This window comes from Pseudophryne corroboree, chromosome 4, assembly GCF_028390025.1.
Source record: "Pseudophryne corroboree isolate aPseCor3 chromosome 4, aPseCor3.hap2, whole genome shotgun sequence".
NCBI classification, from domain to species: Eukaryota; Metazoa; Chordata; class Amphibia; order Anura; family Myobatrachidae; genus Pseudophryne; species Pseudophryne corroboree.
Window position 1 is genome coordinate 207770536 of NC_086447.1, and position 26738 is coordinate 207797273.

The following is a 26738-nucleotide window of genomic DNA, read 5'->3' on the forward strand; positions in this document are numbered from 1 at the left end:
AAATGGTCCCTCCTCTCCAGTCTTCCCCAGGCCTGGGCTGAAGCCCGGGGCTATCCCCCACACCTCTGACTAGTGGGTGCAAGGTTGATAGCAGTCAAAGTTAGATTTAGAGTAATATTGTCCTTTACAGTAGGACCTCAAGTCCCAGCAAACCTGCCCCACATGCCAACACTTGCAGAACCACAAGTGGCAGCATATGCAGCATTAAAGGCCCATCGGTACCTATAGACCACTGGTAAAGGAAATAATAAAATAAACAGGACACACACAGTGATTGCTTTAGTTCTTTATTACACACTCACGCTCACTGTACATACTCACCATTTACCAGGTTGGTCCCCTTGTCCAGTAGGCATCCCAGGCGGCAGTCGATCTTCTCCAGTATATGTTAAGAAATGTTGGGTTGTCCTAATGTGCGCTTATTGTTGGCAGCCCGTCTCTATTAGCAAATAGGGGAATCCCTCCAAAACCCCTGGTTCTAGATTTGTGTGTGTGTTGAGCAATAGATGTATAGGCGCTAACTCTAAAAGACAAATGTATGATGGGGAACTTTCCTTAATTAATTAGTATCAAGGCGATGTATAGTTCCTCCGAGGTCCTGTCTCCAAACTATCTTCTGCCAAATTCAACTCGAATAATCCCCGAGTTCATATGGAGAGGAAAGAAAAACCATATAGCATAGTACGTACAGATAATCAATGATATATATGCTCTATGCAATCTCCTCCCTGAATGACACTTATAGGTGGTGTACCGGACAGAGACACTAATCCAATTACCAGATCTGTAAATTCAATCAGACGTATAACAGTATCCCTTTCAATCAAACCAAATGTTGCCTCCACAGACCCTGAACACAGTGTTTCTCAGAATTTCAGACTTCTTCCCCAAATGACTCTATACGCAGTGGCCCACTGATATAAAATTGGCTCAATTACCAGACTCAGATGTACGTTCAGCATGTAACAACGTCCTTTGTGATGTTCATGGACACATAAACCGACCTGGATCCAGCATCAATTCACATAAAAAAAAGTATAAAAGAAACGCATAGCATAATACGTTTTTTTATTTTTAAAAATTTAAAACAACTGCTGGACTGATTCCCTCCTGGAATCCAAATGTACAGTATGCACAATTACCAAATGAAATGTATAAATCGAACAATTAAAAAACTGTATCCTCTGCTCCTTATCCCAAGCTCATCAGGTGACATAGGTGACAATAGGATTGAATCAATTACCAGAAATCACGAGTATATAGGTGTGTATACTCTAGATGGTGTGGAGAAAGGTGTCCTCCCAGTTCGCGTTCCGGATCGCTCTCTGGACTCCTCACCTATCCTGGTTGTTAGAAACAAACACCGTGCCACCGTAGCCGCCCTCTACCAACGCGTTTCAACCCGCACTCGGGTCTTTCTCAAGGTAATGAGCATGTCCCCTCCTTGTCCTGTATTTAAATTCCCTTCATCCAATAGGGGGCCTTCACTATCCCCAATAACTACACTCAGCTGTGTACCCTCCTCACTCCCCAGTCCGTTGTCATGACAACCGGTCTCAAACTTCCTGTCTACCCGATCCGTTGTCATGGATGCCGTCCTATACTTCCGGTCACCCTGATTCCCGTGACGGCTTCCGGCTGCTGCTTCCGTAACCACGGGTCCACAGTATCCTGAATGCCCCGCCGTCTGATCCTATCCTTCCCCCTCTTGTTTACGGGCGATGGTCGTCCTTAGGTGTCCAAAACTTCCCTCTTATCTCGGCCCGGTCGCCATGGTCTCTGTCTCCTCCGCTTCCGGTTTGGCGTGATCACCGTCTACGTCACTTCCGGTTTGGTGGTTGCCTTGGCGACCGCTCCGTACATATTCAGGAAGTCATTCTCCCTTTCAGTTACCATGGTGATCATGTTCGCTGCTATTGTCCACTTTGCAATGTATTGCCATCAGCTTGGATATATTCAGGATGTACCGGAAATCATGGTTATAGAAATGCTATTCCCTTCTCACTCATTTTAACTTGATTCTTAAGCTGGGTACACACTAGCAGATATATCTGCTGTTCAATCGATCTGCAGATATATCTGCAGATGGTGGTTGTTCATACACACAGAAAGATGCACCAATGTATCTTAAAGATATATCTGCTGTTCAATCGATCTGCAGCTATATAAGCAGATGGAGATTGTTCATACACACTGAAAGACGCACTAATATATCTGCAGATATATTGGTCATCTGCTGTGTCGCACAGCAGATGCAATATATCTGTGAAAGACGTCTTTCACAGACATATTGCTTGTACACACCTGCAGATCAGCAAAAGATATATTGGACAACCAACTGATTGGCCAATATATCTGCCAGTGTGTACCCAGCATTACTTTCATACAAGGATTATCCTCAAAGCAAAGGAAAATGAAATTAATATTTGATAACAAATGTAATGATGAAAAAATCTGACAATAAAACAACTATTCTAATATGAGGTCTGTGTGGTATGTATATTCTGATCATGATCTGAGGGTAATGATTATATGAAGTTATACTGATGGAATTATATCAAATCATAGGAACCACTTCAGTTCGAAGTCTGAATTGAGTCCATGCGGTTTCAGTGTGTTCAATTCATAGATGAGTTTCATCTCCGCCTTGGCCAATTGTGTACCTATGCCTTTTTGTCTGATATGTCCCTCAATAAGTTTAATCCCCACAAATTGTTTAATATGGTTGGTAGAACAATTGTGAGTATTTTTAAAATGGCTCGACAGAGAATGTGTCTCCAATCCCTTCCTGATGTTGCGGAGGTGTTCCCCCATGCGGGTTTTAAATGGCCTGGTGGTCCTACCTACATAAAACAAATTGCATGAGCACTCTATTGCATAAACTATATTGCAGCTATTGCATGTAATGAATTCATCTATTCGATGTTGGTTCCCATTAATTCTGATATCCTCTATTTTCCTCTGGTCGCTTTTTATATTTCTGCATCCCAAACACATCCCGCATCGGTGGAACCCTTTGGTGCGGATGCTTCTTTTAATTTGAGGACCCGCATGCAGGCTTCTCACCAATTTGGAGCCCAAATTTGCTGCTCTTTTGTAAATGAAAATGGGCTTTGCCGGTATAACTCCTCCCAATACTGGATCTTTTTTTAAGATGTCCCAATGCTTCCGGAAGGCTTTTTCCACTACTTTATGCTGTGCTGTGTAATTTGTGATGAACGCCCATTGAAATTGGGTCTGTTCTTGTTGTTCATTTCCAGGTCGGTCTTCCAGTAGTGTGTTTCTGTCGATGGTTTTAACTTGATCCAATGCTTTTTCTATGGCACTTGGAGCATAACCACTTTTGGTGAATTTTTGTGTTAATGCTTCTGCTTGTTGGTGGTAAACAGTATCGTCTGTACAATTGCGTCTGATTCGTTTTAGTTGCCCTCCTGGTATGGAGCTAAGCCAATTACTATGGTGACAACTAGTGGAGTGGATATATGCTTGTGAGTCCGTTGGCTTCGTAAACGTTTTTGTTTTTATCTCCCCCTTGTCAATATAGATCGTGAGATCCAAAAAGTTTACAGATGATGGACTGATGTCAAAAGTAAATTGTATATTTAACGTATTGGTATTCAAGTATACGAGGAATTCATCCAGTAATTCCTTGCCCCCTCTCCAGATGAAGAGCACATCGTCTATATAGCGAACCCAGGTCACCAGGTTCGCCCCAAATGGGTTGTTGTTCCATACACGGTCCAGTTCCCATTGGCCCATGAAAATATTTGCATAACTAGGGGCGAACCTGGTGCCCATCGCTGTGCCCACCTTCTGCAGGAAAAAATCTCCCATAAACATGAAATAATTATTGTTAAGAATGAAGGAGATACCTTCAATGATGAATTCTTGTAGTCCCTTCTCGATGTTACTGGACTCTAAAAATTTTTTTACCGCAGTCACTCCTGCTGCATGGTCTATTATTGTATAAAGGGATTTAACATCTCCTGTAACCAAGATAAGTTCTTCTTCCCACAGAACTTTGGATAGTATCTGTAGTGTATCCCTCGTATCTTTTATATGAGACTTATTCGTGAGTACTAGTGGTTGAAGATGGTGATCTATGTACTCAGAAAGATTTGCAGAAATGGAATTGATACCTGCCACTATTGGTCTCCCTGGTGGCTGTAAAGGATTTTTGTGTATTTTTGGGAGCACATAAATCACTGGTATTGTGGGTTCCGGATTCCAAAGAAATTTTGCCTCTCCTTCCTTGAGTATCCCTTTCTGCTGGTAATTATGGATCAAACTCTGTAATTCCCCCATGATCTTCTTTGTGGGGTCATTCCTCAGTTTTTGGTATGTGATCCCGTCATTTAGTTGCCTAAGCACCTCCCCCTCATACCAACTTTTATCCATCAAGACTACACCGCCCCCCTTGTCTGCTGGCTTAATTACAAGGTCCGTATTGGATTGAAGTTCTTTGAGTGCTTTTCGTTCTTTATTGGTTAAGTTCTGTTTTACCCCTTTACTTTCTATCTTCTTAATGTCATCATGCACCATGGTGTAAAAGGTGTCAATCTGACTCCCCTTTATGTGGGAAGGGTAGAATATGGATTTAGGTCTGAAAGTACTGACCTCCCTAGTGTCTGTATTGACTTGCTCTTCCTCTTTTGATAGGAAGAATTTTCTTATACATAATTTTCTTATGTACTTATTGATGTCTACAAACAATGTAAATTTGTTGATGGTGGCAGTTGGCGCATATTTGAGTCCTTTCCCGAGTAGGCTGGTCTCTACCTTTGTTAACAAATGCTCACTAATGTTGAAAATTTTGACGCTATCCAGTTGTCCTTCATTAAGGGACTCTTGTATTTTATCCTGCTCTATTGAGGTGATATCCCTTTGAGGTCTTTTATGATGTTTCCTTCTCTCTTTTTGTTTAATCCTTTTGGTCTCAACTCCTCCCCTTTTTCCCCTCTTCTTTTTGTTTTTTGATGTCATTACACTCTGTAAGGGGGTCTCCTGTCTCTCAATCCTAAAAAAGGGGACCTCTCCCTGTAGTTGACTAGGGGTGCAAATCTATTGTTTGAATTACTTTCATTGTAATTGATATAGGGGTCATCCATTCTAGTCCTTACTATTCTATCATCCCTCCAGGATGGTCTGTCCCTCCAATGCATGTTTTCTCTTTGATTGTACCTCCCTGCTTCTATTCCTGCTGGATGCCTGCGTTGATGGTATGTTGAGGTTTCTTCCCGCCTTCTTCTCTGTTGGTATGGGGGTGTTCTCCTTCTCCCTCTGGAATTTCTAATGACGTTCCTTTCCATATTGGATGCCTCCCAATGTACACTAGTTCTTCTTTTCTTTAGCGGAGTGTCGTCCCGTTTCTTATCCTGTCTAATCGGTGATGAGGTAATCTCCTCATCCTCCGATATAGAGTCATAGGGGTCTGCCTCCGGCTGTTCTTGTTTAGTTGTCTCTTTCTTATCCCTGATGAATTTTCTAACTTTCCTATCTATCAATGATTTTTCATTTTTCTTGATAGCATAGTCGATTCTATCCTCTAGTTCTTTATATTCACTCATATCTTTATAGGGGATGACGAGGTCTCTGTATATAACGATTTGTTCGTCTAATCTGACCAATTCCTTCTTTCTTTCTTCCACTATGAGACTCATCAATGAAATCGAGCATTCCTTTATGACCCTATTCCATTCCTCTTTGAAATGCTCAGAAGACGTTTCGAATGATGCTTTTTTGTGGATCTGTAGGCCCCTTGGTATGATTTGGTTAGAGATATATTTTTCAAGGGTGACTGTCTCCCACCATATTTTGTTTTCTTTAAGGAGGGTCTTCTCCAGTTTTCCCATGATGTCCACAAGACTCTCATCAAGGAGTTCAATGTGGTTTCCTTCATTTACAAATAATTTCTCTAATACTGATTTTCTATGTTCCCTGTATTTGAACATCCTAGCTGCACGTCTGGACAACCCTTTTGGAGGATTGGAGAATTTTAGTATATGTTAAGAAATGTTGGGTTGTCCTAATGTGCGCTTATTGTTGGCAGCCCGTCTCTATTAGCAAATAGGGGAATCCCTCCAAAACCCCTGGTTCTAGATTTGTGTGTGTGTTGAGCAATAGATGTATAGGCGCTAACTCTAAAAGACAAATGTATGATGGGGAACTTCCCTTAATTAATTAGTATCAAGGCGATGTATAGTTCCTCCGAGGTCCTGTCTCCAAACTATCTTCTGCCAAATTCAACTCGAATAATCCCCGAGTTCATATGGAGAGGAAAGAAAAACCATATAGCATAGTACGTACAGATAATCAATGATATATATGCTCTATGCAATCTCCTCCCTGAATGACACTTATAGGTGGTGTACGGGACAGAGACACTAATCCAATTACCAGATCTGTAAATTCAATCAGACGTATAACAGTATCCCTTTCAATCAAACCAAATGTTGCCTCCACAGACCCTGAACACAGTGTTTCTCAGAATTTCAGACTTCTTCCCCAAATGACTCTATACGCAGTGGCCCACTGATATAAAATTGGCTCAATTACCAGACTCAGATGTACGTTCAGCATGTAACAACGTCCTTTGTGATGTTCATGGACACATAAACCGACCTGGATCCAGCATCAATTCACATAAAAAAAAGTATAAAAGAAACGCATAGCATAATACGTTTTTTTATTTTTAAAAATTTAAAACAACTGCTGGACTGATTCCCTCCTGGAATCCAAATGTACAGTATGCACAATTACCAAATGAAATGCTTTGAGGATAATCCTTGGATGAAAGTAAGAATCAAGTTAAAATGAGTGAGAAGGGAATAGGATTTCTATAACCATGATTTCCGGTACATCCTGAATATATCCAAGCTGATGGCAATACATTGCAAAGTGGACAATAGCAGCGAACATGATCACCATGGTAACTGAAAGGGAGAATGACTTCCTGAATATGTACGGAGCGGTCGCCAAGGCAACCACCAAACCGGAAGTGACGTAGACGGTGATCACGCCAAACCGGAAGCGGAGGAGACAGAGACCATGGCGACCGGGCCGAGATAAGAGGGAAGTTTTGGACACCTAAGGACGACCATCGCCCGTAAACAAGAGGGGGAAGGATAGGATCAGACGGCGGGGCATTCAGGATACTGTGGACCCGTGGTTACGGAAGCAGCAGCCGGAAGCCGTCACGGGAATCAGGGTGACCGGAAGTATAGGACGGCATCCATGACAACGGATCGGGTAGACAGGAAGTTTGAGACCGGTTGTCATGACAACGGACCGGGGAGTGAGGAGGGTACACAGCTGAGTGTAGTTATTGGGGATAGTGAAGGCCCCCTATTGGATGAAGGGAATTTAAATACAGGACAAGGAGGGGACATGCTCATTACCTTGAGAAAGACCCGAGTGCGGGTTGAAACGCGTTGGTAGAGGGCGGCTACGGTGGCACGGTGTTTGTTTCTAACAACCAGGATAGGTGAGGAGTCCAGAGAGCGATCCGGAACGTGAACTGGGAGGACACCTTTCTCCACACCATCTAGAGTATACACACCTATATACTCGTGATTTCTGGTAATTGATTCAATCCTATTGTCACCTATGTCACCTGATGAGCTTGGGATAAGGAGCAGAGGATACAGTTTTTTAATTGTTCGATTTATACATTTCATTTGGTAATTGTGCATACTGTACATTTGGATTCCAGGAGGGAATCAGTCCAGCAGTTGTTTTAAATTTTTAAAAATAAAAAAACGTATTATGCTATGCGTTTCTTTTATACTTTTTTTTATGTGAATTGATGCTGGATCCAGGTCGGTTTATGTGTCCATGAACATCACAAAGGACGTTGTTACATGCTGAACGTACATCTGAGTCTGGTAATTGAGCCAATTTTATATCAGTGGGCCACTGCGTATAGAGTCATTTGGGGAAGAAGTCTGAAATTCTGAGAAACACTGTGTTCAGGGTCTGTGGAGGCAACATTTGGTTTGATTGAAAGGGATACTGTTATACGTCTGATTGAATTTACAGATCTGGTAATTGGATTAGTGTCTCTGTCCCGTACACCATCTATAAGTGTCATTCAGGGAGGAGATTGCATAGAGCATATATATCATTGATTATCTGTACGTACTATGCTATATGGTTTTTCTTTCCTCTCCATATGAACTCGGGGATTATTCGAGTTGAATTTGGCAGAAGATAGTTTGGAGACAGGACCTCGGAGGAACTATACATCGCCTTGATACTAATTAATTAAGGGAAGTTCCCCATCATACATTTGTCTTTTAGAGTTAGCGCCTATACATCTATTGCTCAACACACACACAGATCTTCTCCAGTAGTCATCCCAGGTGGTGGTCGGTCCTCTTCTTCAGTAGCATCCCAGGCATGTGAAAATACAAAAAAACAACAACAATCCACTGGACACAGCAGTGCTGCTCCTGAAAGTGAAGGAACCCACATGATTTTCTTCACTTCTATCCCTATCAGCCAATCAGTGGTCACTACCATGGGAACAGACTGCTGATTGGCTGTGAGTGGTCTGTCTCTTAGCCAATCAATGGCCAGCCTGCTGCCACGGTACCACCATATCTGCTAGCAGCCGTAGCCCCCATAAGTTTCTCTCCTGACAAGCGAACATATTTATTTAAATTATTTTTGCTAAAATAATGTAAAAAAGGGTGTATTCACGTTATTTTAGTTTCACCTGAATGTACCAATTCATAAAATTCTCCAAGTCCTTAAATGCACAAATTTTAAAGTAACCAGATTGCATTTCACATACATGTAATGGGAAATGTGATCTGCCTGAATTTACTAAAACTAAAGTGTAAATAAATACTTGAGGGAGCCCTGTGATAATAATGCTATCTTCAGATAGCATTAATAGGGCTTCCCTCCAGTTCCCATAACCCTGCACAGCCTTCCCTATCAGCTGGCAGTGAAGGCTGAGCTCAGAGGCGCTGCTTGTGATCAGCCATGTGTGTCTGATTAACCAAAGGCTGATCATTCTGTAATAAAATAAAAATAATACCTGCACACAGGGACGGTGATTGGTGATCTTGTGAGGGCAGACGGTCATCTGATCGCTGTGCTCCTGCTGTGACCCCAAGTGCGGTAGAGTGAACTCAGGTGCTGCGAAGTGGCATCTCACTTTCCTTTCTGCAGGCAAGTGTAGGCAGAGGGGGGTAGGGTCACGGGAGGGTGGTTGGGTTTAGCTGGGGCATGCGCAGTCACATGCTCAAGGTATTTTTCATGAAAAATATCCTGAGAAGTGCGGTAAGCGGATTTGCAAGGACAGAGCTTTCTCACAAGCTTTGTCCCTGCATGCAACACCGTTGCAATGTACGAGTATTTAAATATTGTATTGCAGATATGGGCAAATGTATCTGTATCCCATCTGCATCCGAGATGCTGATTGTGATAAATATGCCCAAGAGTGAGTTGCTGCAGAGGAATGACAGACTTCATGGTGGACATTCAGCTCAGTAAAACACAGCCTTTCTTATTTATTGTTAAACAATAGTTGTCATTATTTTTTTTACATTTATTCAGTATTGTGAGTATAGAATGATTATTGGCTTGATTCAGACTTAGGGGTCTATTTACTAAGCCTTGGATGGAGATAAAGTCTCTGGAGATAAAGTACCAGCCAATCAGCTCCTAGCTGCTATGCCACAGGCTGTGTTTGAAAAATGACAGTTAGGAGCCGATTGGCTAGTGCTTTATCTCCAGTGACTTTATCTCCATCCAAGGCTTAGTAAATAGACCCCTTAATTGCTGCTTTTGCACAGCGGGCGATTATCGAACTACTGCACATGCGTATGCACCGCAATCCGTACGCGCGTTGCCAAACAGCGACAGGATGGTGCGAAAACATCGATTGCATGGCTGTTCGCAAGGTGATTGACAGGAAGAGAACGTCTGTGGGTGGTAACTGACGGTTTTCTGGGAGTGTCAGTAAAAACGCAGGCGTTCCCAGGCATTTTCAGGTCGGGCGTTTGACGTCAGCTCCAGTGCCGATCAGCCTGTTTGGATTGTACTGTAGGAGTAAGTCCTGGGCTATGCACAGAATGTCTAAATCATTAGATGGTGAGTGTGATGCAAACAGTTTTGCAGCTGTCCGCTGACTGAGGGGAATTTTCGCACAGGGTACACATGAAATCACACACTTGCACGGGGTGAATTTTCACTCCCCCTGGGCGGTGACTATCTGATCGCAGGACAGTGTAATTTGCAGCACAGCGATCAGGTCTGAATTAGGCACAAAGGCCCTCATTCCGAGTTGATCGCTCGTTGACGTTTTTCGCAACGCAGCGATCAGGTGAAAAATTGGCTTTTTTGCGCATGCGCATGGTACGCAGCTCGCATGTGCTAAGTACTTTCACACAAAACTTTGTAGTTTTACAGAGGCTCGAGCGACGTTTTTCAGTCGCTCGAGAGTTCGTTGTTTGATTGACAGAAAGTGGGTGTTTCTGGGCGGCAACTCAGCGTTTTCAGGGAGTGTGCTAAAAAACGCAGGCGTGCCAGGCAAAAACGCAGGAGTGGCAGGAGAAAAGGGGGAGTGGCTGGCCGAACGCAGGACGTGTTTGTGACGTCAAACCAGGAACCAAACTGTCTGCAGTGATCGCAAGGAAGGAGTAGGTCTGGAGCTACTCAGGAACTGCATGAAAATATTTCCGAGCAGTACTGCTAACCTTTCGTTCGCACTTCTGCTAAGCTAAGATACACTCCCAGAGGGCGGCGGCTTAGCGTTTGCACTGCTGCTAAAATCAGCTAGCGAGTGATCAACTCGGAATGAGGGCCAATATCAGTTGTACAAATACTCCTATCAGATTGCATTACTGTGTATTGTGTCAGGATGAAACCTACTGTATCACAGAAGCTATATGTGCCTGAAAGTATGGATTTCTGGGAGTGGTGATTGCATCCTCAGTAACCTCTATATTATTTACACTTTGGTTGTGTTGCTCTCTTGCAGGCATTTGAGGTTAAAACAAACACTAAAGTGAGGGAATTGTGCCAGAACATCTCCAACAAGCTGCAGCTCACCTCTTGGGAGGGTTTCAGCATCTTTCTGAAAATAGGAGACAAGGTAAGTCTGAAACAAAGGGTAACATGTAATAGGATGAGATTTTTAGTAAGATTCCGAAATAGCCCCCTATCGCATGTTTTGAAATCGTAACTTTTTTGTCGAAATCGCAAATGTAATAGGATGTGAATTTGGGACTGAAACATGCGATGTCATGCGATTTGACGCAATATTATGACCCGGTAATGTGCGATTTTCTGACCAACCAGAATGCAGGAAGCCTGGACGATTATCACTACTTTGGGTAGTTGATAATGTAGTGAGCCTGATGACCGGTCCAAACACCCAAAACAACTTTTCAGCACCCCAAAAGTGCGTTCCACAACATAACAGGTGGCAATGTGTGCATCGTTATATTGGAGCTGTGAAGGGTGTTGTGGATTACGCAGAGGTGTCATGAGCCACGGTAGACATCCATACCCTGAATCCCCTGCAAAACATAAGTTGTGGTTGTGAATGATTAATTACATTTGTTTTGAGGCTCAACTCCTGACTGCAAAAACTCCATTGCTCAATCCCTCACAGTATCCCTGGATGATGTAGGGGTATTTGTAGGGGTGTTTCTGATGAAAGTATGGATCACCTGTGCAAAAGGAAACTTTTTTTTTTTTTTTGATGGTGGAAGTACTCCAACCTGGTCTGTTTTGTGTGCGGTTTTTAGTACATTTTTAAGTGCGATTTCCAAAATCGCATACAATTACATTTGCGATTTGTATACTTTTGAATAGGAAAACATCTGGATGCGATTTGAAGTGCGAAATAAAAACGATAGGTGAAAATGTGCGATTTTCTCTGGGAAAAATGCGAATTAGAGTGCAATTCGCATCCTATTACGTTTTAAATTGCTCAAAACAGGCGATTTTGGCTGTTTTTTTACTAAAAGTCCCAAAAGTCTAAAAATCACATCTTATTACACGTCACCCAAAATATCTAACTTTTATACTTATTATTCCTTGGTAAACAAGCATGAGACATATCTGATTACACACACTGCAGTGACCTCAGCATCACCATCAATGTACTACACACCACAGAATACAATGCTATCTCTGTACTTCGGTATAAAAGCAATTATTGCAATGATCACTTTTGTTATTTTTCGGTCTATGGATTTGAGATTTTAATAGCTATACAATATTCATTATTCATCAGTCTTTATTTGTAACGCCAACAAATTATGCCACACTTTCACATAAAACACTGTTTCATACACACTTACCAATCCGCCGTCCAATATATCTGGCCAGCAGATCCATGTGAATATGTATGCCCACTTATGACATACTTATCAATTAGATGAGTGGTTCGGTTTTCACGGAAACGGAACCCACCCGAACTTCCGAGATCCAAGGCGATCTGACCGCTCGGATCTTCCTGCCTGCCTTGGTTCCAAAATCGAGGGAAAATTTTGAGATACCGCTATCAGATCTCACAGTTTTTCCTCAGGTGCCAGTCCCATTGCTGAATGGCTGAGAGAGCCGTCTGTCACAGCTCTCAGTCAATTAGCGCTTGCCCATAGATTTCAAGATACAGGCACCTAACCTGTATAACCTGCACTGTATCCGACCTTCACTGTATCAAACCCGCACTGTGTATCCAACCTATACTATATCTGACTCACGCTGTATCTGACCCGCAGGTACGGAACTCAACAAAAAGGTTGATTGATCATGGCTTTACATGGGCAGAGTGCAAGCCGTCAGTAGTCCAGGGCCCCCAGGTGGGAGGTACATATTGGGCAATGAGGATAGGCATGTGCTGGGGAAATGTGCATTTGTGTAGGGGGTTGGTATTCAGGTTGCCGACTGTCGGGATACCGGCGCCGGCATACCGACAAATATTCTCTATTCTCCCTCGTGGGGGTCCACGACCCCCCTGGAGGGAGAATAAATAGCGTGGCGCGCCACCGTGCACGCAGCGTGGCGATTGCAACGAGCCCGCAAGGGGCTCATTTGCGCTCGCCACGCTGTCGGTATGCCGGCGGTCGGTCTCCCGGCGCCGGTATGCTGGTCGCCGGGAGCCCAGCCGCCGGCATACCATACTACACCCGTATAGGGGGCATCCACGTCTGCAGTTGCTATTGTACACATGGTTTAGGGTTTTTTCTTTGCTGTTTGTTAACTACTAATACTGTACTTTAGAGCAGTGATATTCCACGTGCGATTTACTAATTTTCAAAACATTTTTAAAAAGAAATGACTGACATGTGTTTGTGCCGCTGCTATGTTGCTTAGTTCAGCCAGCCAGCCTTTGGCCTATGTTGGTGAACAATATTGTGAGCTGTGAGCAGGGCTGTTTTCTCTGACGTCCTAGTGGATGCTGGGAACTCCGAAAGGACCATGGGGAATAGCGGCTCCGCAGGAGACTGGGCACAACTAAAGAAAGCTTTTAGGTCACCTGGTGTGCACTGGCTCCTCCCACTATGACCCTCCTCCAAGCCTCAGTTAGATTTTGTGCCCGGCCGAGGTTGGATGCACACTAGGGGCTCTCTTGAGCTTCTAAAAAGAAAGTATATAATTAGGTTTTTTATTTTACAGTGAGACCTGCTGGCAACAGGCTCACTGCAGCGAGGGACTAAGGGGAGAAGAAGCGAACCTACCTGCTTGCAGCTAGCTTGGGCTTCTTAGGCTACTGGACACCATTAGCTCCTGAGGGATCGACCGCATGGAACTGGCCTTGGTGTTCGGTCCCGGAGCCGCGCCGCCGTCCCCCTTACAGAGCCAGAAGCAAGAAGAGGTCCGGAAAATCGGCGGCAGAAGACATCAGTCTTCACCAAGGTAGCGCACAGCACTGCAGCTGTGCGCCATTGCTCCTCATACACACTTCACACTCCGGTCAATGAGGGTGCAGGGCGCTAGGGGGGGCGCCCTGAGCAGCAATAAAAACACCTTGGCTGGCAAAAATACCACAATATATAGCCCCAGAGGCTATATATGTGATAATTACCCCTGCCAGAATCCATTAAAAAGCGGGAGAATAGTCCGCGAAAAAGGGGCGGAGCTATCTCCTTCAGCACACTGGCGCCATTTCTCCCTCACAGCTCCGCTGGAAGGAAGCTCCCTGGCTCTCCCCTGCAGTCTACACTACAGAACAGGGTAAAAAAGAGAGGGGGGGGCACTAAATTTAGGCGCAGTATATATAACAGCAGCTATAGGGGACATAATTCAGTTAGTCCCTGCATTATATAGCGCTCTGGTGTGTGCTGGCATACTCTCACTCTGTCTCCCCAAAGGGCTTTTGTGGGTCCTGTCCTCTGTTAGAGCATTCCCTGTGTGTGTGCGGTGTGTCGGTACGGCTGTGTCGACATGTTTGATGAGGATAATGATGTGGAGGCGGAGCAGATGCCTATAGAAGGGATGTCACCCCCTGCGGGGCAGACACCTGAGTGGATGGACTTATGGAAGGAATTGCGTGCACGTGTCGACTCCTTACACAAAAAATTTGACGACATGCCAAATGCGGGACAGCCGGCTTCTCAGCTCGTGCCTGTCCAGGCGTCTCAAAGGCCATCGGGGGCTCTAAAACGCCCGCTACCTCAGATGGCAGACGCGGATGTCGACACGGATACTGACACCAGTGTCGACGACGATGAGTCTAGTCTAATGTCCACTAAGGCCATTCGTTGCATGATTGAAGCAATGAAAGAGGTGTTACAAATTTCTGATATAAACCCAGGTACCACTAAAAAGGGTATTATGTTTGGGGAGAAAAAACTACCCGTAGTTTTTCCCCCATCAGAAGAATTAAATGAAGTGTGTGAAGAAGCGTGGGCTTTCCCTGATAAAAGATTGGTAATCTCTAAGAAGTTATTAATGGCGTTCCCTTTCCCGCCAGAGGATAGGTCACGTTGGGAGACACCCCCTAGGGGGGATAAAGCGCTCACACGTTTGTCTAAAAAGGTGGCACTACCGTCTCCGGATACGGCCGCCCTCAAGGAACCTGCTGATAGAAAGCAGGAGGCGATCCTGAAGTCTGTATATACACACTCAGGCATTATACTTAGACCAGCTATTGCATCAGCATGGATGTGCAGTGCTGCCGCTGCGTGGTCAGATTCCCTGTCAGAAAATATTGACACCCTCGACAGGGACACTATTCTGCTAACCATAGAGCATATAAAAGACTCAGTCTTATACATGAGAGATGCACAGAGGGAGATCTGCCGGCTGGCATCTAAAATAAGTGCATTGTCCATTTCTGCTAGGAGAGGCTTATGGACTCGCCAGTGGACAGGGGATGCAGATTCAAAAAGGCACATGGAAGTTTTGCCTTATAAGGGTGAGGAGTTATTTGGGGATGGTCACTCGGACCTAGTTTCCACAGCAACTGCTGGGAAGTCAGCATTTTTATCCCATGTTCCCTCACAGCCTAAAAAGGCGCCGTTTTATCAGGTACAGTCCTTTCGGACTCAGAAAAACAGGCGTGGAAAAGGCGGGTCTTTTCTGTCCAGAGGCAGAGGTAGGGGAAAAAGGCTGCAACAAACAGCAGATTCCCAGGAGCAAAAGTCCTCCCCCGCTTCTTCCAAGTCCGCCGCATGACGGTGGGGCTCCACAGGCGGAGCCAGGTACGGTGGGGGGCCGCCTCAAAAATGTCAGCGATCAGTGGGCTCGCTCACAGGTGGATCCCTGGATCCTGCAAATAGTATCTCAAGGGTACAAACTGGAATTCGAGGCGTCTCCACCCCACCGGTTCCTAAAATCTGCCTTGCCGATTACTCCTTCAGACAGGGAGGCTGTGCTAGCGGCAATTCACAAGCTGTATTCCCAGCAGGTGATAATCAAGGTGCCCCTACTTCAACAAGGACGGGGTTACTATTCCACACTGTTTGTGGTACCGAAACCGGACGGTTCGGTGAGACCCATTTTAAATTTGAAATCCTTGAACACATACATAAAAAAATTCAAGTTCAAGATGGAATCGCTCAGGGCGGTTATTGCAAGCCTGGACGAGGGGGATTACATGGTATCCCTGGACATCAAGGATGCTTACCTGCATGTCCCCATTTACTATCCTCACCAGGAGTACCTCAGATTTGTGGTACAGGATTGCCATTACCAATTCTAGACGCTGCCGTTTGGACTCTCCACGGCACCGAGGGTGTTTACCAAGGTAATGGCGGAAATGATGATGCTCCTTCGAAGAAAGGGAGTTTTAATTATCCCGTACTTGGACGATCTCCTAATAAAGGCGAGGTCCAAGGAGCAGTTATTGGTGGGAGTAGCACTATCTCAGGAGGTGCTACACCAGCACGGTTGGATTCTGAATATTCCAAAATCACAGCTGGTTCCGACGACACGTCTACTGTTCCTGGGTATGATTCTGGATACAGTCCAGAAAAAAGTGTTTCTCCCGGAGGAGAAAGCCAAGGAGCTGTCATCTCTAGTCAGAGACCTCCTGAAACCAAAACAGGTATCGGTGCATCACTGCACGCGGGTCCTGGGAAAGATGGTGGCTTCTTACGAAGCAATTCCTTTCGGCAGGTTCCATGCCAGAATCTTTCAGTGGGACCTGTTGGACCAATGGTCCGGATCGCATCTTCAGATGCATCGCCTAATAACCCTGTCTCCAAGAACCAGGGTGTCTCTGCTGTGGTGGCTGCAGAGTGCTCATCTTCTAGAGGGCCGCAGATTCGGCATACAGGACTGGGTCCTGGTGACCACGGATGCCAGCCTTCGAGGCTGGGGGGCAGTCACACAGGAAAGAAACTTCCAAGGACTATGGTCGAGTCAGGAGACTTCCCTACACATAAATATTCTGGAACTAAGGGCCATTTACAATGCCCTAAGTCAGGCAAAATCCCTGCTTCTACAACAGCCGGTACTGATCCAGTCAGACAACATCACGGCAGTCGCCCATGTAAATCGACAGGGCGGCACAAGAAGCAGGATGGCAATGGCAGAAGCCACAAGGATTCTCCGATGGGCGGAAAATCACGTACTAGCACTGTCAGCAGTGTTCATTCCGGGAGTGGACAACTGGGAAGCAGACTTTCTCAGCAGGCACGACCTCCACCCGGGAGAGTGGGGACTTCATCCAGAAGTCTTCACGCTGATTGTAAATCGATGGGAACGACCACAGGTGGACATGATGGCGTCCCGCCTAAACAAAAAACTAGAGAGATATTGCGCCAGGTCAAGGGACCCTCAGGCGATAGCTGTGGACGCTCTAGTGACACCGTGGGTGTACCAGTCAGTTTATATGTTCCCTCCTCTGCCTCTCATACCAAGGGTACTGAGAATAATAAGAAAACCAGGAGTAAGAACAATACTCGTGGTTCCGGATTGGCCAAGACGAGCATGGTACCCGGAACTTCAAGAGATGATCTCAGAGGACCCATGGCCTCTGCCGCTCAGACAGGACCTGCTGCAGCAGGGGCCCTGTCTGTTCCAAGACTTACCGCGGCTGCGTTTGACGGCATGGCGGTTGAACGCCGGATCCTGAAGGAAAAGGGCATTCCGGAGGAAGTCATTCCTACGCTGATTAAAGCCAGGAAAGATGTAACTGCAAAGCATTATCACCGCATATGGCGGAAATATGTTGCTTAGTGTGAGGCCAAAAAGGCCCCAACAGAGGAATTTCAACTAGGTCGATTTCTGCATTTCCTACAAGCAGGAGTGACTATGGGCCTGAAATTAGGCTCCATTAAGGTACAGATCTCGGCTCTGTCGATTTTCTTCCAGAAAGAACTAGCTTCACTACCTGATGTTCAGACGTTTGTGAAAGGAGTGCTGCATATTCAGCCCCCGTTTGTGCCTCCAGTGGCACCTTGGGATCTCAACGTGGTGTTGAGTTTCTTAAAATCACATTGGTTTGAGCCACTTAAAACCGTTGATCTAAAATATCTCACGTGGAAGTGGTCATGTTATTGGCCTTGGCTTCAGCCAGGCGTGTGTCAGAATTGGCAGCTTTGTCATGTAAAAGCCCTTATCTGATTTTCCATATGGATAGGGCGGAATTGAGGACTCGTCCTCAGTTTCTCCCTAAGGTGGTATCAGCTTTTCACTTGAACCAACCTATTGTGGTGCCTGCGGCTACTAGGGACTTGGAGGATTCCAAGTTACTGGACGTAGTCAGGGCCTTGAAAATTTATGTTTCCAGGACGGCTAGAGTCAGGAAAACTGACTCGCTATTTATCCTGTATGCACCCAACAAACTGGGTGCTCCTGCTTCTAAGCAGACTATTGCTCGCTGGATTTGTAGCTCAATTCAGCTGGCACATTCTGCGGCTGGACTGCCGCATCCTAAATCAGTAAAAGCCCATTCCACAAGGAAGGTGGGCTCATCTTGGGCGGCTGCCCGTGGGGTCTCGGCTTTACAACTTTGCCGAGCTGCTACTTGGTCAGGGGCAAACACGTTTGCAAAATTCTACAAATTTGATACCCTGGCTGAGGAGGACCTTGAGTTCTCTCATTCGGTGCTGCAGAGTCATCCGCACTCTCCCGCCCGTTTGGGAGCTTTGGTATAATCCCCATGGTCCTTTCGGAGTTCCCAGCATCCACTAGGACGTCAGAGAAAATAAGATTTTACTCACCGGTAAATCTATTTCTCGTAGTCCGTAGTGGATGCTGGGCGCCCATCCCAAGTGCGGATTGTCTGCAATACTTGTACATAGTTATTGTTAACTAAAGGGTTATTGTTGAGCCATCTGTTGAGAGGCTCAGTTGTTTTCATACTGTTAAACTGGGTATAGTATCACGAGTTATACGGTGTGATTGGTGTGGCTGGTAGGAGTCTTACCCGGGATTCAAAATCCTTCCTTATTATGTCAGCTCGTCTGGGCACAGTGTCCTAACTGAGGCTTGGAGGAGGGTCATAGTGGGAGGAGCCAGTGCACACCAGGTGACCTAAAAGCTTTCTTTAGTTGTGCCCAGTCTCCTGCGGAGCCGCTATTCCCCATGGTCCTTTCGGAGTTCCCAGCATCCACTACGGACTACGAGAAATAGATTTACCGGTGAGTAAAATCTTATTTTTAGACAATTTGGCTCCCAGTGCGAGATTTAAACATACCCCCCCCCCCCATTGACATAAAAAAAATGTGCACCCCCCCCCCCCCCCCCATAGATATAAAAAATACAATGAGGGGGTGCGGCCTCGCTAAAATTAGCATGACTATATTACACCCCAGTTTTTGAGCCTGCACCAACAGACCTCGACCACCACAGGGAAAAAAATAAATGTCACCATTTTAAGCCCCACACAGTAATGCCCCTTGCACCATATTATGCCCCCTGCACCATATTATGCCACACACCGCAATGCCTGTGATACATTATTCCCTACAGTAAAGCTTCTAATTAGAAATTACCTGCTCGTTGCCAAGGATTTCACGTGCTGGATGTCATGCTCGTTGCCAGAGATTTCATGTGCTGGATGTCATGCTCGTTGCCAGAGATTTCATGTGCTGGATGTCATGCTCGTTGCCGGGGATTTCATGTGCTGGGTGTCATGCTCATTGCTAGGGGTTTCATGCACTGGATGTCATGCTCGTTGCTAGGGGTTTCATGCTCTGGGATGGGTGTCATACTCGTTGCCAGGGGTGTGTAATACTAGTTGCCAGGATTAATGCTAGTTGCCGGGGGTGCGTAATGCTAGTTGCCTTGGGTGTATAATGCTAGTTGCCAGGGGTAATGCTTGTTGTCACTTGTCAGGGGTGTGTACAGCCAGCCCCAGCTGGACCAATGTCTGCAATTCATAGGCAACAACTGAAGAGGTAAGAAATTGGTCTAGGATGTCAGAAACATTACTCCTTACTGTGCAAAAGAACAAAAGACAAAACAGTTTTGTCAGAATTCAGCCCACAAGAGACTTTTTTGTTGAAGTTTCTATGCTAACATGTACATACATCAGTTTTAGTTTGCTGTTATATGGAGAGATTATTCTACAGTGAAATATTCATGTACCAGTTTAAATATTCAAGGCCAGCCAGCCAGCTACAGCCATCCCGCCCACTCGCCAGCTCCCCTGGCCGCCCCCGCCCACTCGCTTGCTTCCCCACATCCCTTCCTCCCTCTACTCCCTGTCAATAGTACCACGCTCTGGGGGTGGAGTTTCAAGAAACAACACGTTTGCATTGTGATGTCATGACGCAACGCATCATTTCGTGAAACTCCTCCCTTACAGCGGAGTACTATTGACAGGCAGGAGGGGAGCAGTTGGGCCAGGTGAAAAGGGCTGCGGTGGGGGTTCGCCCGCCGGTAGAATTGGCACTGGCTGTGAGGTGGTCAATCATGAGTGGAAATGTAAGATTTCTCTAGCATTCATAAGGGATATTGGGGGAATCTAGTACGATGGGGTATAGACTGGGTCCAAAGGAGCCGGTGCACTTTAAATTTCTTCAGTGAGTGTGCTGGCTCCTCCCCTCTATGCCCCCTCCCACAGGCAGTTTAGAAAAAAGTGCCCTAAGGAGAGGATGCACATCTCTGCAGCTCCAGAGAGTTTTCTTCAATGTCTTTTCAACTTTTATTATTTTCGGTATGCTGTTTGGGCAACAACATAGCTGCACCGTGCGAGTTAGGGGGGTGGACGGTCACCGGCCTTGCGAGTTGCAGAGCCGCTTCCCCGCTGCAGGACCACCGTCCTGAGAGGTTGTTTGTTCAGCGGGGCACTGCGCCTTGGCTGTCACAATCGCAGCACGCCGCACACCCCTAACACTAGCCTGAAGGTGACGTCTGTGTTGAGTACAAATCGGGGGCCCCACTAGGGGGGTTCCCCGGTTCAAAGTGCGGCTGGACGGATGCGCAGCACACGAGACCCTCCTGTAGAGACCCCTGTGTAGACTGGCTTATATTATCTTGAACTAGCACATGTGCAATGTTTTTAAGCCACACAGGAGACTTTGCCAGTATAAATATAATTATAGCTCCAGTGCCGTTGGAGGAGGCGGAGCTAACTCAGAGCGGGACCAGAGGCATTTTGGCGCCTTCCTCTGCTTACTGCAGCCACGGACAGCACACACAGCGCTTCCTACCTCACAAGACACGCTGGAAATCTGGTACATGGTGTAGCAAAGGGGGAGAGCTGCTATTGTACACGGTCTGTGTCCTCTCCAGGACAGAATTGACTAGTATTTGCTGTGTTATAGTTAGCTGTCAACCTCACTGGGGCAGTGCAGCTAGGGGTGTGCTGGTCTCTCTTTCTCTCTCTCTCTCTGTGTCTCCTCTCACTACGATGTCTGATATATCATCCCAGCTCAGTTAATGTACAGAAAACTCAGCTACTACAACAGGCTTTTGCAGATTTAGCTGCTAGGGCAGATGTTACACAGCCCCCCTCTCTCATGCAGGACCACAAAAGCTCTACTATTTGACACAGATCAGGATATACAGGAGGATGGGGAGGACTTGGACCCCGTTAGTGGGGATACCGACTCTGCTCAGGGTATTGAACCCCTAATTCTGGCTATATGGGACGTGTTAAAGCTCCCTCTAGAGGACACTACATCACATCAGTCATTTTTCTTTACACAAAACAAGCCTAATGTCACTTTCCCTGATTCTGCAGAGTTATATGACCTATTCAAGTTGGCCTGGAAAAATCCAGACAAAAATTCCAAGTGTCAAAAAAGTTTTTGCGCACTTTCCCATTTGCTCCTGAAGATAGGAAATTTTGGGAGGAACCCCCGGGGGTTGATGTATCAGTCTCTCGCCTGTCCAAAAAGGCGGTGCTGCCTGCCCTGGGCTCCTGTACCATAAAGGATCCTGGGAATAAGAAAATAGAAACTACACTCAAATCTGTTTACATGGCAGCAGGTGTATCGCAAAGGCCGGTCATTGCGGGTTGCTGGACACCCATGCCATTCATTCATGGGCCACTCAAATTCAGGAGGGCCTCTCCGGGGCTATGCCCCTCGCCACTATGGTGACCCTCCTAAAGCACATTCAGGACACTAAACACGTCCTCTGTGATTCCCTCAAGGAGATGGGAAACATTAATGCTAGGACCTCTGCCATGGCAGTGTCAGCGCGCAGGGCCTTGTGGTTGCATCAGTGGATAGCGGATGCAGAATCCAAACAAAGTGTGGAATCCTTCCCCTTTTTAGGGGAATGGCTCTTTGGGGTTGAATTGGATACATGGATTTCGAAAGTTACGGCTGGGAAATCCATGTTTCACCCCTCTGGGGCCTTGCCGGCAAGACGCTCCTACCCAGGGCTGTCTGTACAGTCCTTTTGGTCTCACAGATTTCGATCTAAGTCTAGAGGTGCCTCCAATGCGACTAGAGGCACCAGAGGAAAGTCAAGAAAACTTGCAAACACCAGCTCTAAGGAAAAGACCACCAGTTCTGCTTCCACTAAGGCCTCAGCATGACGGTGCCCACCCACCTCAAGGGGATCTCGAGGTGGGAGCTCGACTGTGTCACTTCAGCCGCATCTGGGAAGCTTTCTGCCAGGATACCTGGGTCAGGGATCTCATTTCTCAAGGCTACAAGCTGGAGTTCGACAGTGCTCCTCCCCAACGATTTTTCAAATCAAGCTTACCAGCTTTGGAGGATATGCAGGTTACGTTTCAACAGGCCATCCTAAAGTTGGTCCAGTCCCACGTCATTGTTCCAGTACCAATACCACAATGAGGCAAGGGTTATTACTCCAACCTGTTTGTGGTACCGAAACCAGACGGTTCGGTAATGCCCATTTTGAATCTAAAGTTCTTGAAAGTGTTCAAGTGCAAAATGGAATCCTTGCGAGCAGTGATTGCGGACCTGGAAGAACAGGAATTCATGGTTTCCTTGGATATCAAGAACGCCTACCTCCGTATTCCGATTTGGCCACCTCATCAGGCGTACCTGAGGTTTGCCCTGCTGGACAATCACTACCAATTCCAGGCACTGTCCTTCAGCCTGTTCACAGCTCCGAGGGTGTTCACAAAGGTGATGGCGGAGATGATGTTCCAGCTCTGGGTCCAGGGAGTCAATATTGTCCCTTACCTGGACGATCTTCTGATCAAAGCAAGATCCAGGGAGCTTTTGTTGCTCCATATCAACCGCACTATCCAACTTCTGTCACACCATGGGTGGATCCTCAACTTACAGAAGTCCCACCTGGAGCCGACTCAGCGGCTCCTGTTCCTGGGGATGTTGCTGGAAGGTGTTCCTACCAGAGGACAAGGCGAAAACACTTCAGGAGATGGTCCGCATGGTGCTTCGACCTACTCGAGTGTCCATCCATCTTTGCATAAGATTGTTGGTAAAGATGGTCTCCTCATATGAGGCGATCCAATATGGGAGGTTCCAAGCCAGGACTTTTCAGCTGGATCTCCTGAGCAAATGGTCTGGATCACATCTTTAGATGCACCAGATGATACTGCTGTCGCCTCAGGCCAGGATTTCCCTCCTGTGGTGGCTGCAGTCCTCCAATCTACTGGAGGGCTGGAGTTTTGGAATTCAGGATTGGACCCTCATGACTGATGCGAGTCTAAGGGGATGGGGAGCTGTCACCCAAGGGGCGCAGTTCCAGGGCAGGTGGTCAGCCCATGAAAGTCTCCTAACCGATCAACATTCTGGAACTTCGGGCAATCTACAATGCTCTGCTTCATGCCTCTCCTCTGCTCAGGGATCACACGATCCAAGTACAGTTGGACAATGTAACAGCAGTGGCGTACATCAATCGGCAAGGTGGGACAAAAAGCAGAGCCTGCATGCGAGAGGTGTCAAGGATACTCATCTGGGCAGAATGAAATGCAAGAGCAATGTCTGCAATCTTCATTCCAGGAGTAGACAACTGGGAAGCGGACTTTCTGAGTCATTACGATCTCCACCTGGGGGAGTGGGGTCTCCACCAGCAGGTGTTCCAGCAGATCATTCACCGGTGAGGCTGCCCACAGATAGATATGATGGCTTCTAGTCTCAACAAGAAGCTTCACTGGTATTGCAGGGACCCTTAGGCAAGGGCAGTAGATGCACTGGCATCACCTTGGCCTTACCGGCTGGTCTACCTGTTTCCTCCGATTCCGTTGCTCCCAAGGGTGCTGAAGCGCATCAGAAATCAGGGAGTCCAGGCAATTCTGATTGCCCCGGATTGGCCTCGGAGGGCGATGTACGCGGAACTTCTGGACATGTCTGTCGAAAACCCTGGGCCTCTACCTCTCAGAAGAGATCTTCTTCAATAAGAACCGTTCATCTACCCGGACTTACGGTTACTTCGTTTGACGGCATGGAGGTTTGAGCAGAACATCCTAGCTCACAAGGGCCTTTTCAAAGAGGTTATTGCTACCATGGTTCAGGTCTGGAAACATGTGACGTCAAAACACTATCATCATATCTGGAGAAGATATGTCTCTTGGTGCGAGGAACACACATATCCGCCTGCGGAGTTCCACTTGGGACGTTTCTTACATTTCCTGCGGGCTGGTGTGGATAAGGGCTTACGTCTAGGTTCCATTAAGGTCCAGATTTCAGCTCTCTCCATTTTCTTCCAGAAGAAATTGGCTGTGTTGCCAGAAGTTCAGACCTTCTTGCAGGGGGTACTCCACATACAACCTCCTTTTGTGCCGCCTACGGCACCCTGGGATTTGAATGTAGTGTTGGAGTTTCTACAGTCCTCCTGGTTTGAACCTCTGCTGACAGTAGAATACAAGTACCTCACGTGGAAGACTGTGATGTTACTGGCCCTGGCTTCTGCTCGATGTGTCTCAGAATTGGGGGCCTTATCGTGTAAAAGTCCCTACTTGGTCTTTTACGAGGACAGAGTGGAGCTCAGGACTAGGCAGCAGTTCCTGCCGAAGGTTGTCTCTGCATTCCACTTGAATCAACCTATTGTGGTTCCATCAAATTCTGCCACTTCTGCTCCTCTGGAGTCATTGGATGCTGTGCAAGCCTTGAAGATCTATGTCAAGCGAACGGCTCGGATCAGAAAGACGGATTCCTTGTTCGTGCTCTATGATGCACAGAAAAAAGGGTTGTCTTGCTTCGAAGCAGTCCATTGCTCATTGGATTAGGCTTACTATTCAACAGGTCTATGTGTCAGCAGCCTTACCTTTTCCTAAGTCTCTGAAGGCCAACTCTACAAGATCAGTGGGCTTTTCTTGGGCGGTTTCCCGTGGAATCTCGGCCTTTCAGCTATGCCGAGCTGCTACCTGGTCGGGGAAGAACACCTTTGTGAACTTCTACAAATTTGATACCCTGGCCAAAGATGATACCCAGTTTGGACTGGTAGTGCTGCAGCAGTCTCCGCCTGTTCCCGTCCGTTCTGGAATCTTTGGGACATCTCCATCGTTCCCCAATATCCCCTATGGATGCTAGAGAAAATAGGATTTTAATTACCTACCGGTAAATCCTTTTCTCGTAGTCCATAAGGGATATTGGGCGCCCGCCTCAGTGCGTTGACTTTTCTGCAGGTTTTCTTTTATGTGGTTACCTGTTCAGCTGTTGCTGTTGTTGTTTCCAGCCGTTGCTGGTTGTTGTATGTTAGTGGTGTGCTGATTTATAAATCTCAACACTCTTTTTTGTCATGTTTCCTTCTCTCATATATGTCCTTTCTCGTTCGGGCATGTTTTTACCTATAACTGCCTGTGGGAAGGGGCATAGAGGGGAGGAGCCAGCACACCCAGTGAAGAAATTTGGAACCCCTTTATACCCCATCGTACTAGTTTCCCCAATATCCCTTATGGACTATGAGAAAAGGATTTACCGGTAGGTAATTAAAATCCTATTTTTTCTTAGTTTTTTTTCTTCTATATTAAACCATATGTAACAGGGGGTAATTCTGAGTTGATCGCAGCAGGATTTTTGTTAGCAGTTGGGTAAAACCATGTGCACTGCAGGGGAGGCAGATATAATATGTGCAGAGAGAGATAGATTTGGGTGTGGTGAGTTCAATCTGCAATCTAAATTGCAGTGTAAAAATAAAGCAGCCAGTATTTACCCTGCACAGAAACAAAATAACTCACCCAAATCTAACTCTCTCTGCACATGTTATATCTGCCTCTCCTGCAGTGCACATGGTTTTGCCCAACTGCTAAAAAAAATCCTGCTGCGATCAACTTGGAATTACCCCTACAATCGGGTCCAATTAGGATCCCGTGATCGGGATTCCGGCAGTCGAAATATCAATGCTGGAATACCGACACTGTTCGGAATGCCGGTGCCGGCATTCTGAGTAGGATCACAAGCCTGGCGTCAGAATCCCGAACAAGTGTTTGCCGGGCCGCCGGATAGGTATCAGACCCAACCCGTAACAATACAGTGAACAAAAGCAGTGGGCATAATCTAAATGGAGTTAATTTAGTGGAGCATTATATTTATGAACATAATACAGAGTGTGAATTAAAATATGAGACAATAGAATACAGTAATCCAAAGGGAGCAAGAAATGATTAACAAAGGAGAAAACCTCTCTGGAGGTATACTGTACCTGAACAGGAAAAAGGATCAAAATCTAATAGCAGGTAGCCATCTCTCTGTTTGGTAAGCACTAAAGTGCTGTGGTCTCACCCAGCTGTTCATAAACATAACAGGGAGACTATGAGCCAGGGGACAGTTCATGTAAGGGGCTTTCTGTGTGACAGCATCATCAAGGATGACACAGATGTTGGATATTACCCTCAGGGCATGCTTAGTGCCACAGGTGAAAGCACATCAAAGCACAAACACAAATAGTTGCAACATCTGCAGTAAGTTTCATGCTACAATGATATGGCGGGGTGG

At 46.2% G+C, this 26738-nt stretch overlaps 1 protein-coding gene across 1 annotated transcript in view; it reads left to right on the plus strand.

Moving 5' to 3' along the window:
* Positions 1 to 26738, plus strand: part of MYO7B (myosin VIIB) — a 501657-nt gene that overhangs the window by 457082 nt on the left and 17837 nt on the right. Inside the window, exon 41 of the mRNA XM_063915865.1 lies at positions 10991 to 11104. Coding sequence (XP_063771935.1) covers positions 10991 to 11104 — 114 coding nt within the window. The remainder of the gene's footprint in view (positions 1 to 10990; positions 11105 to 26738) is intronic.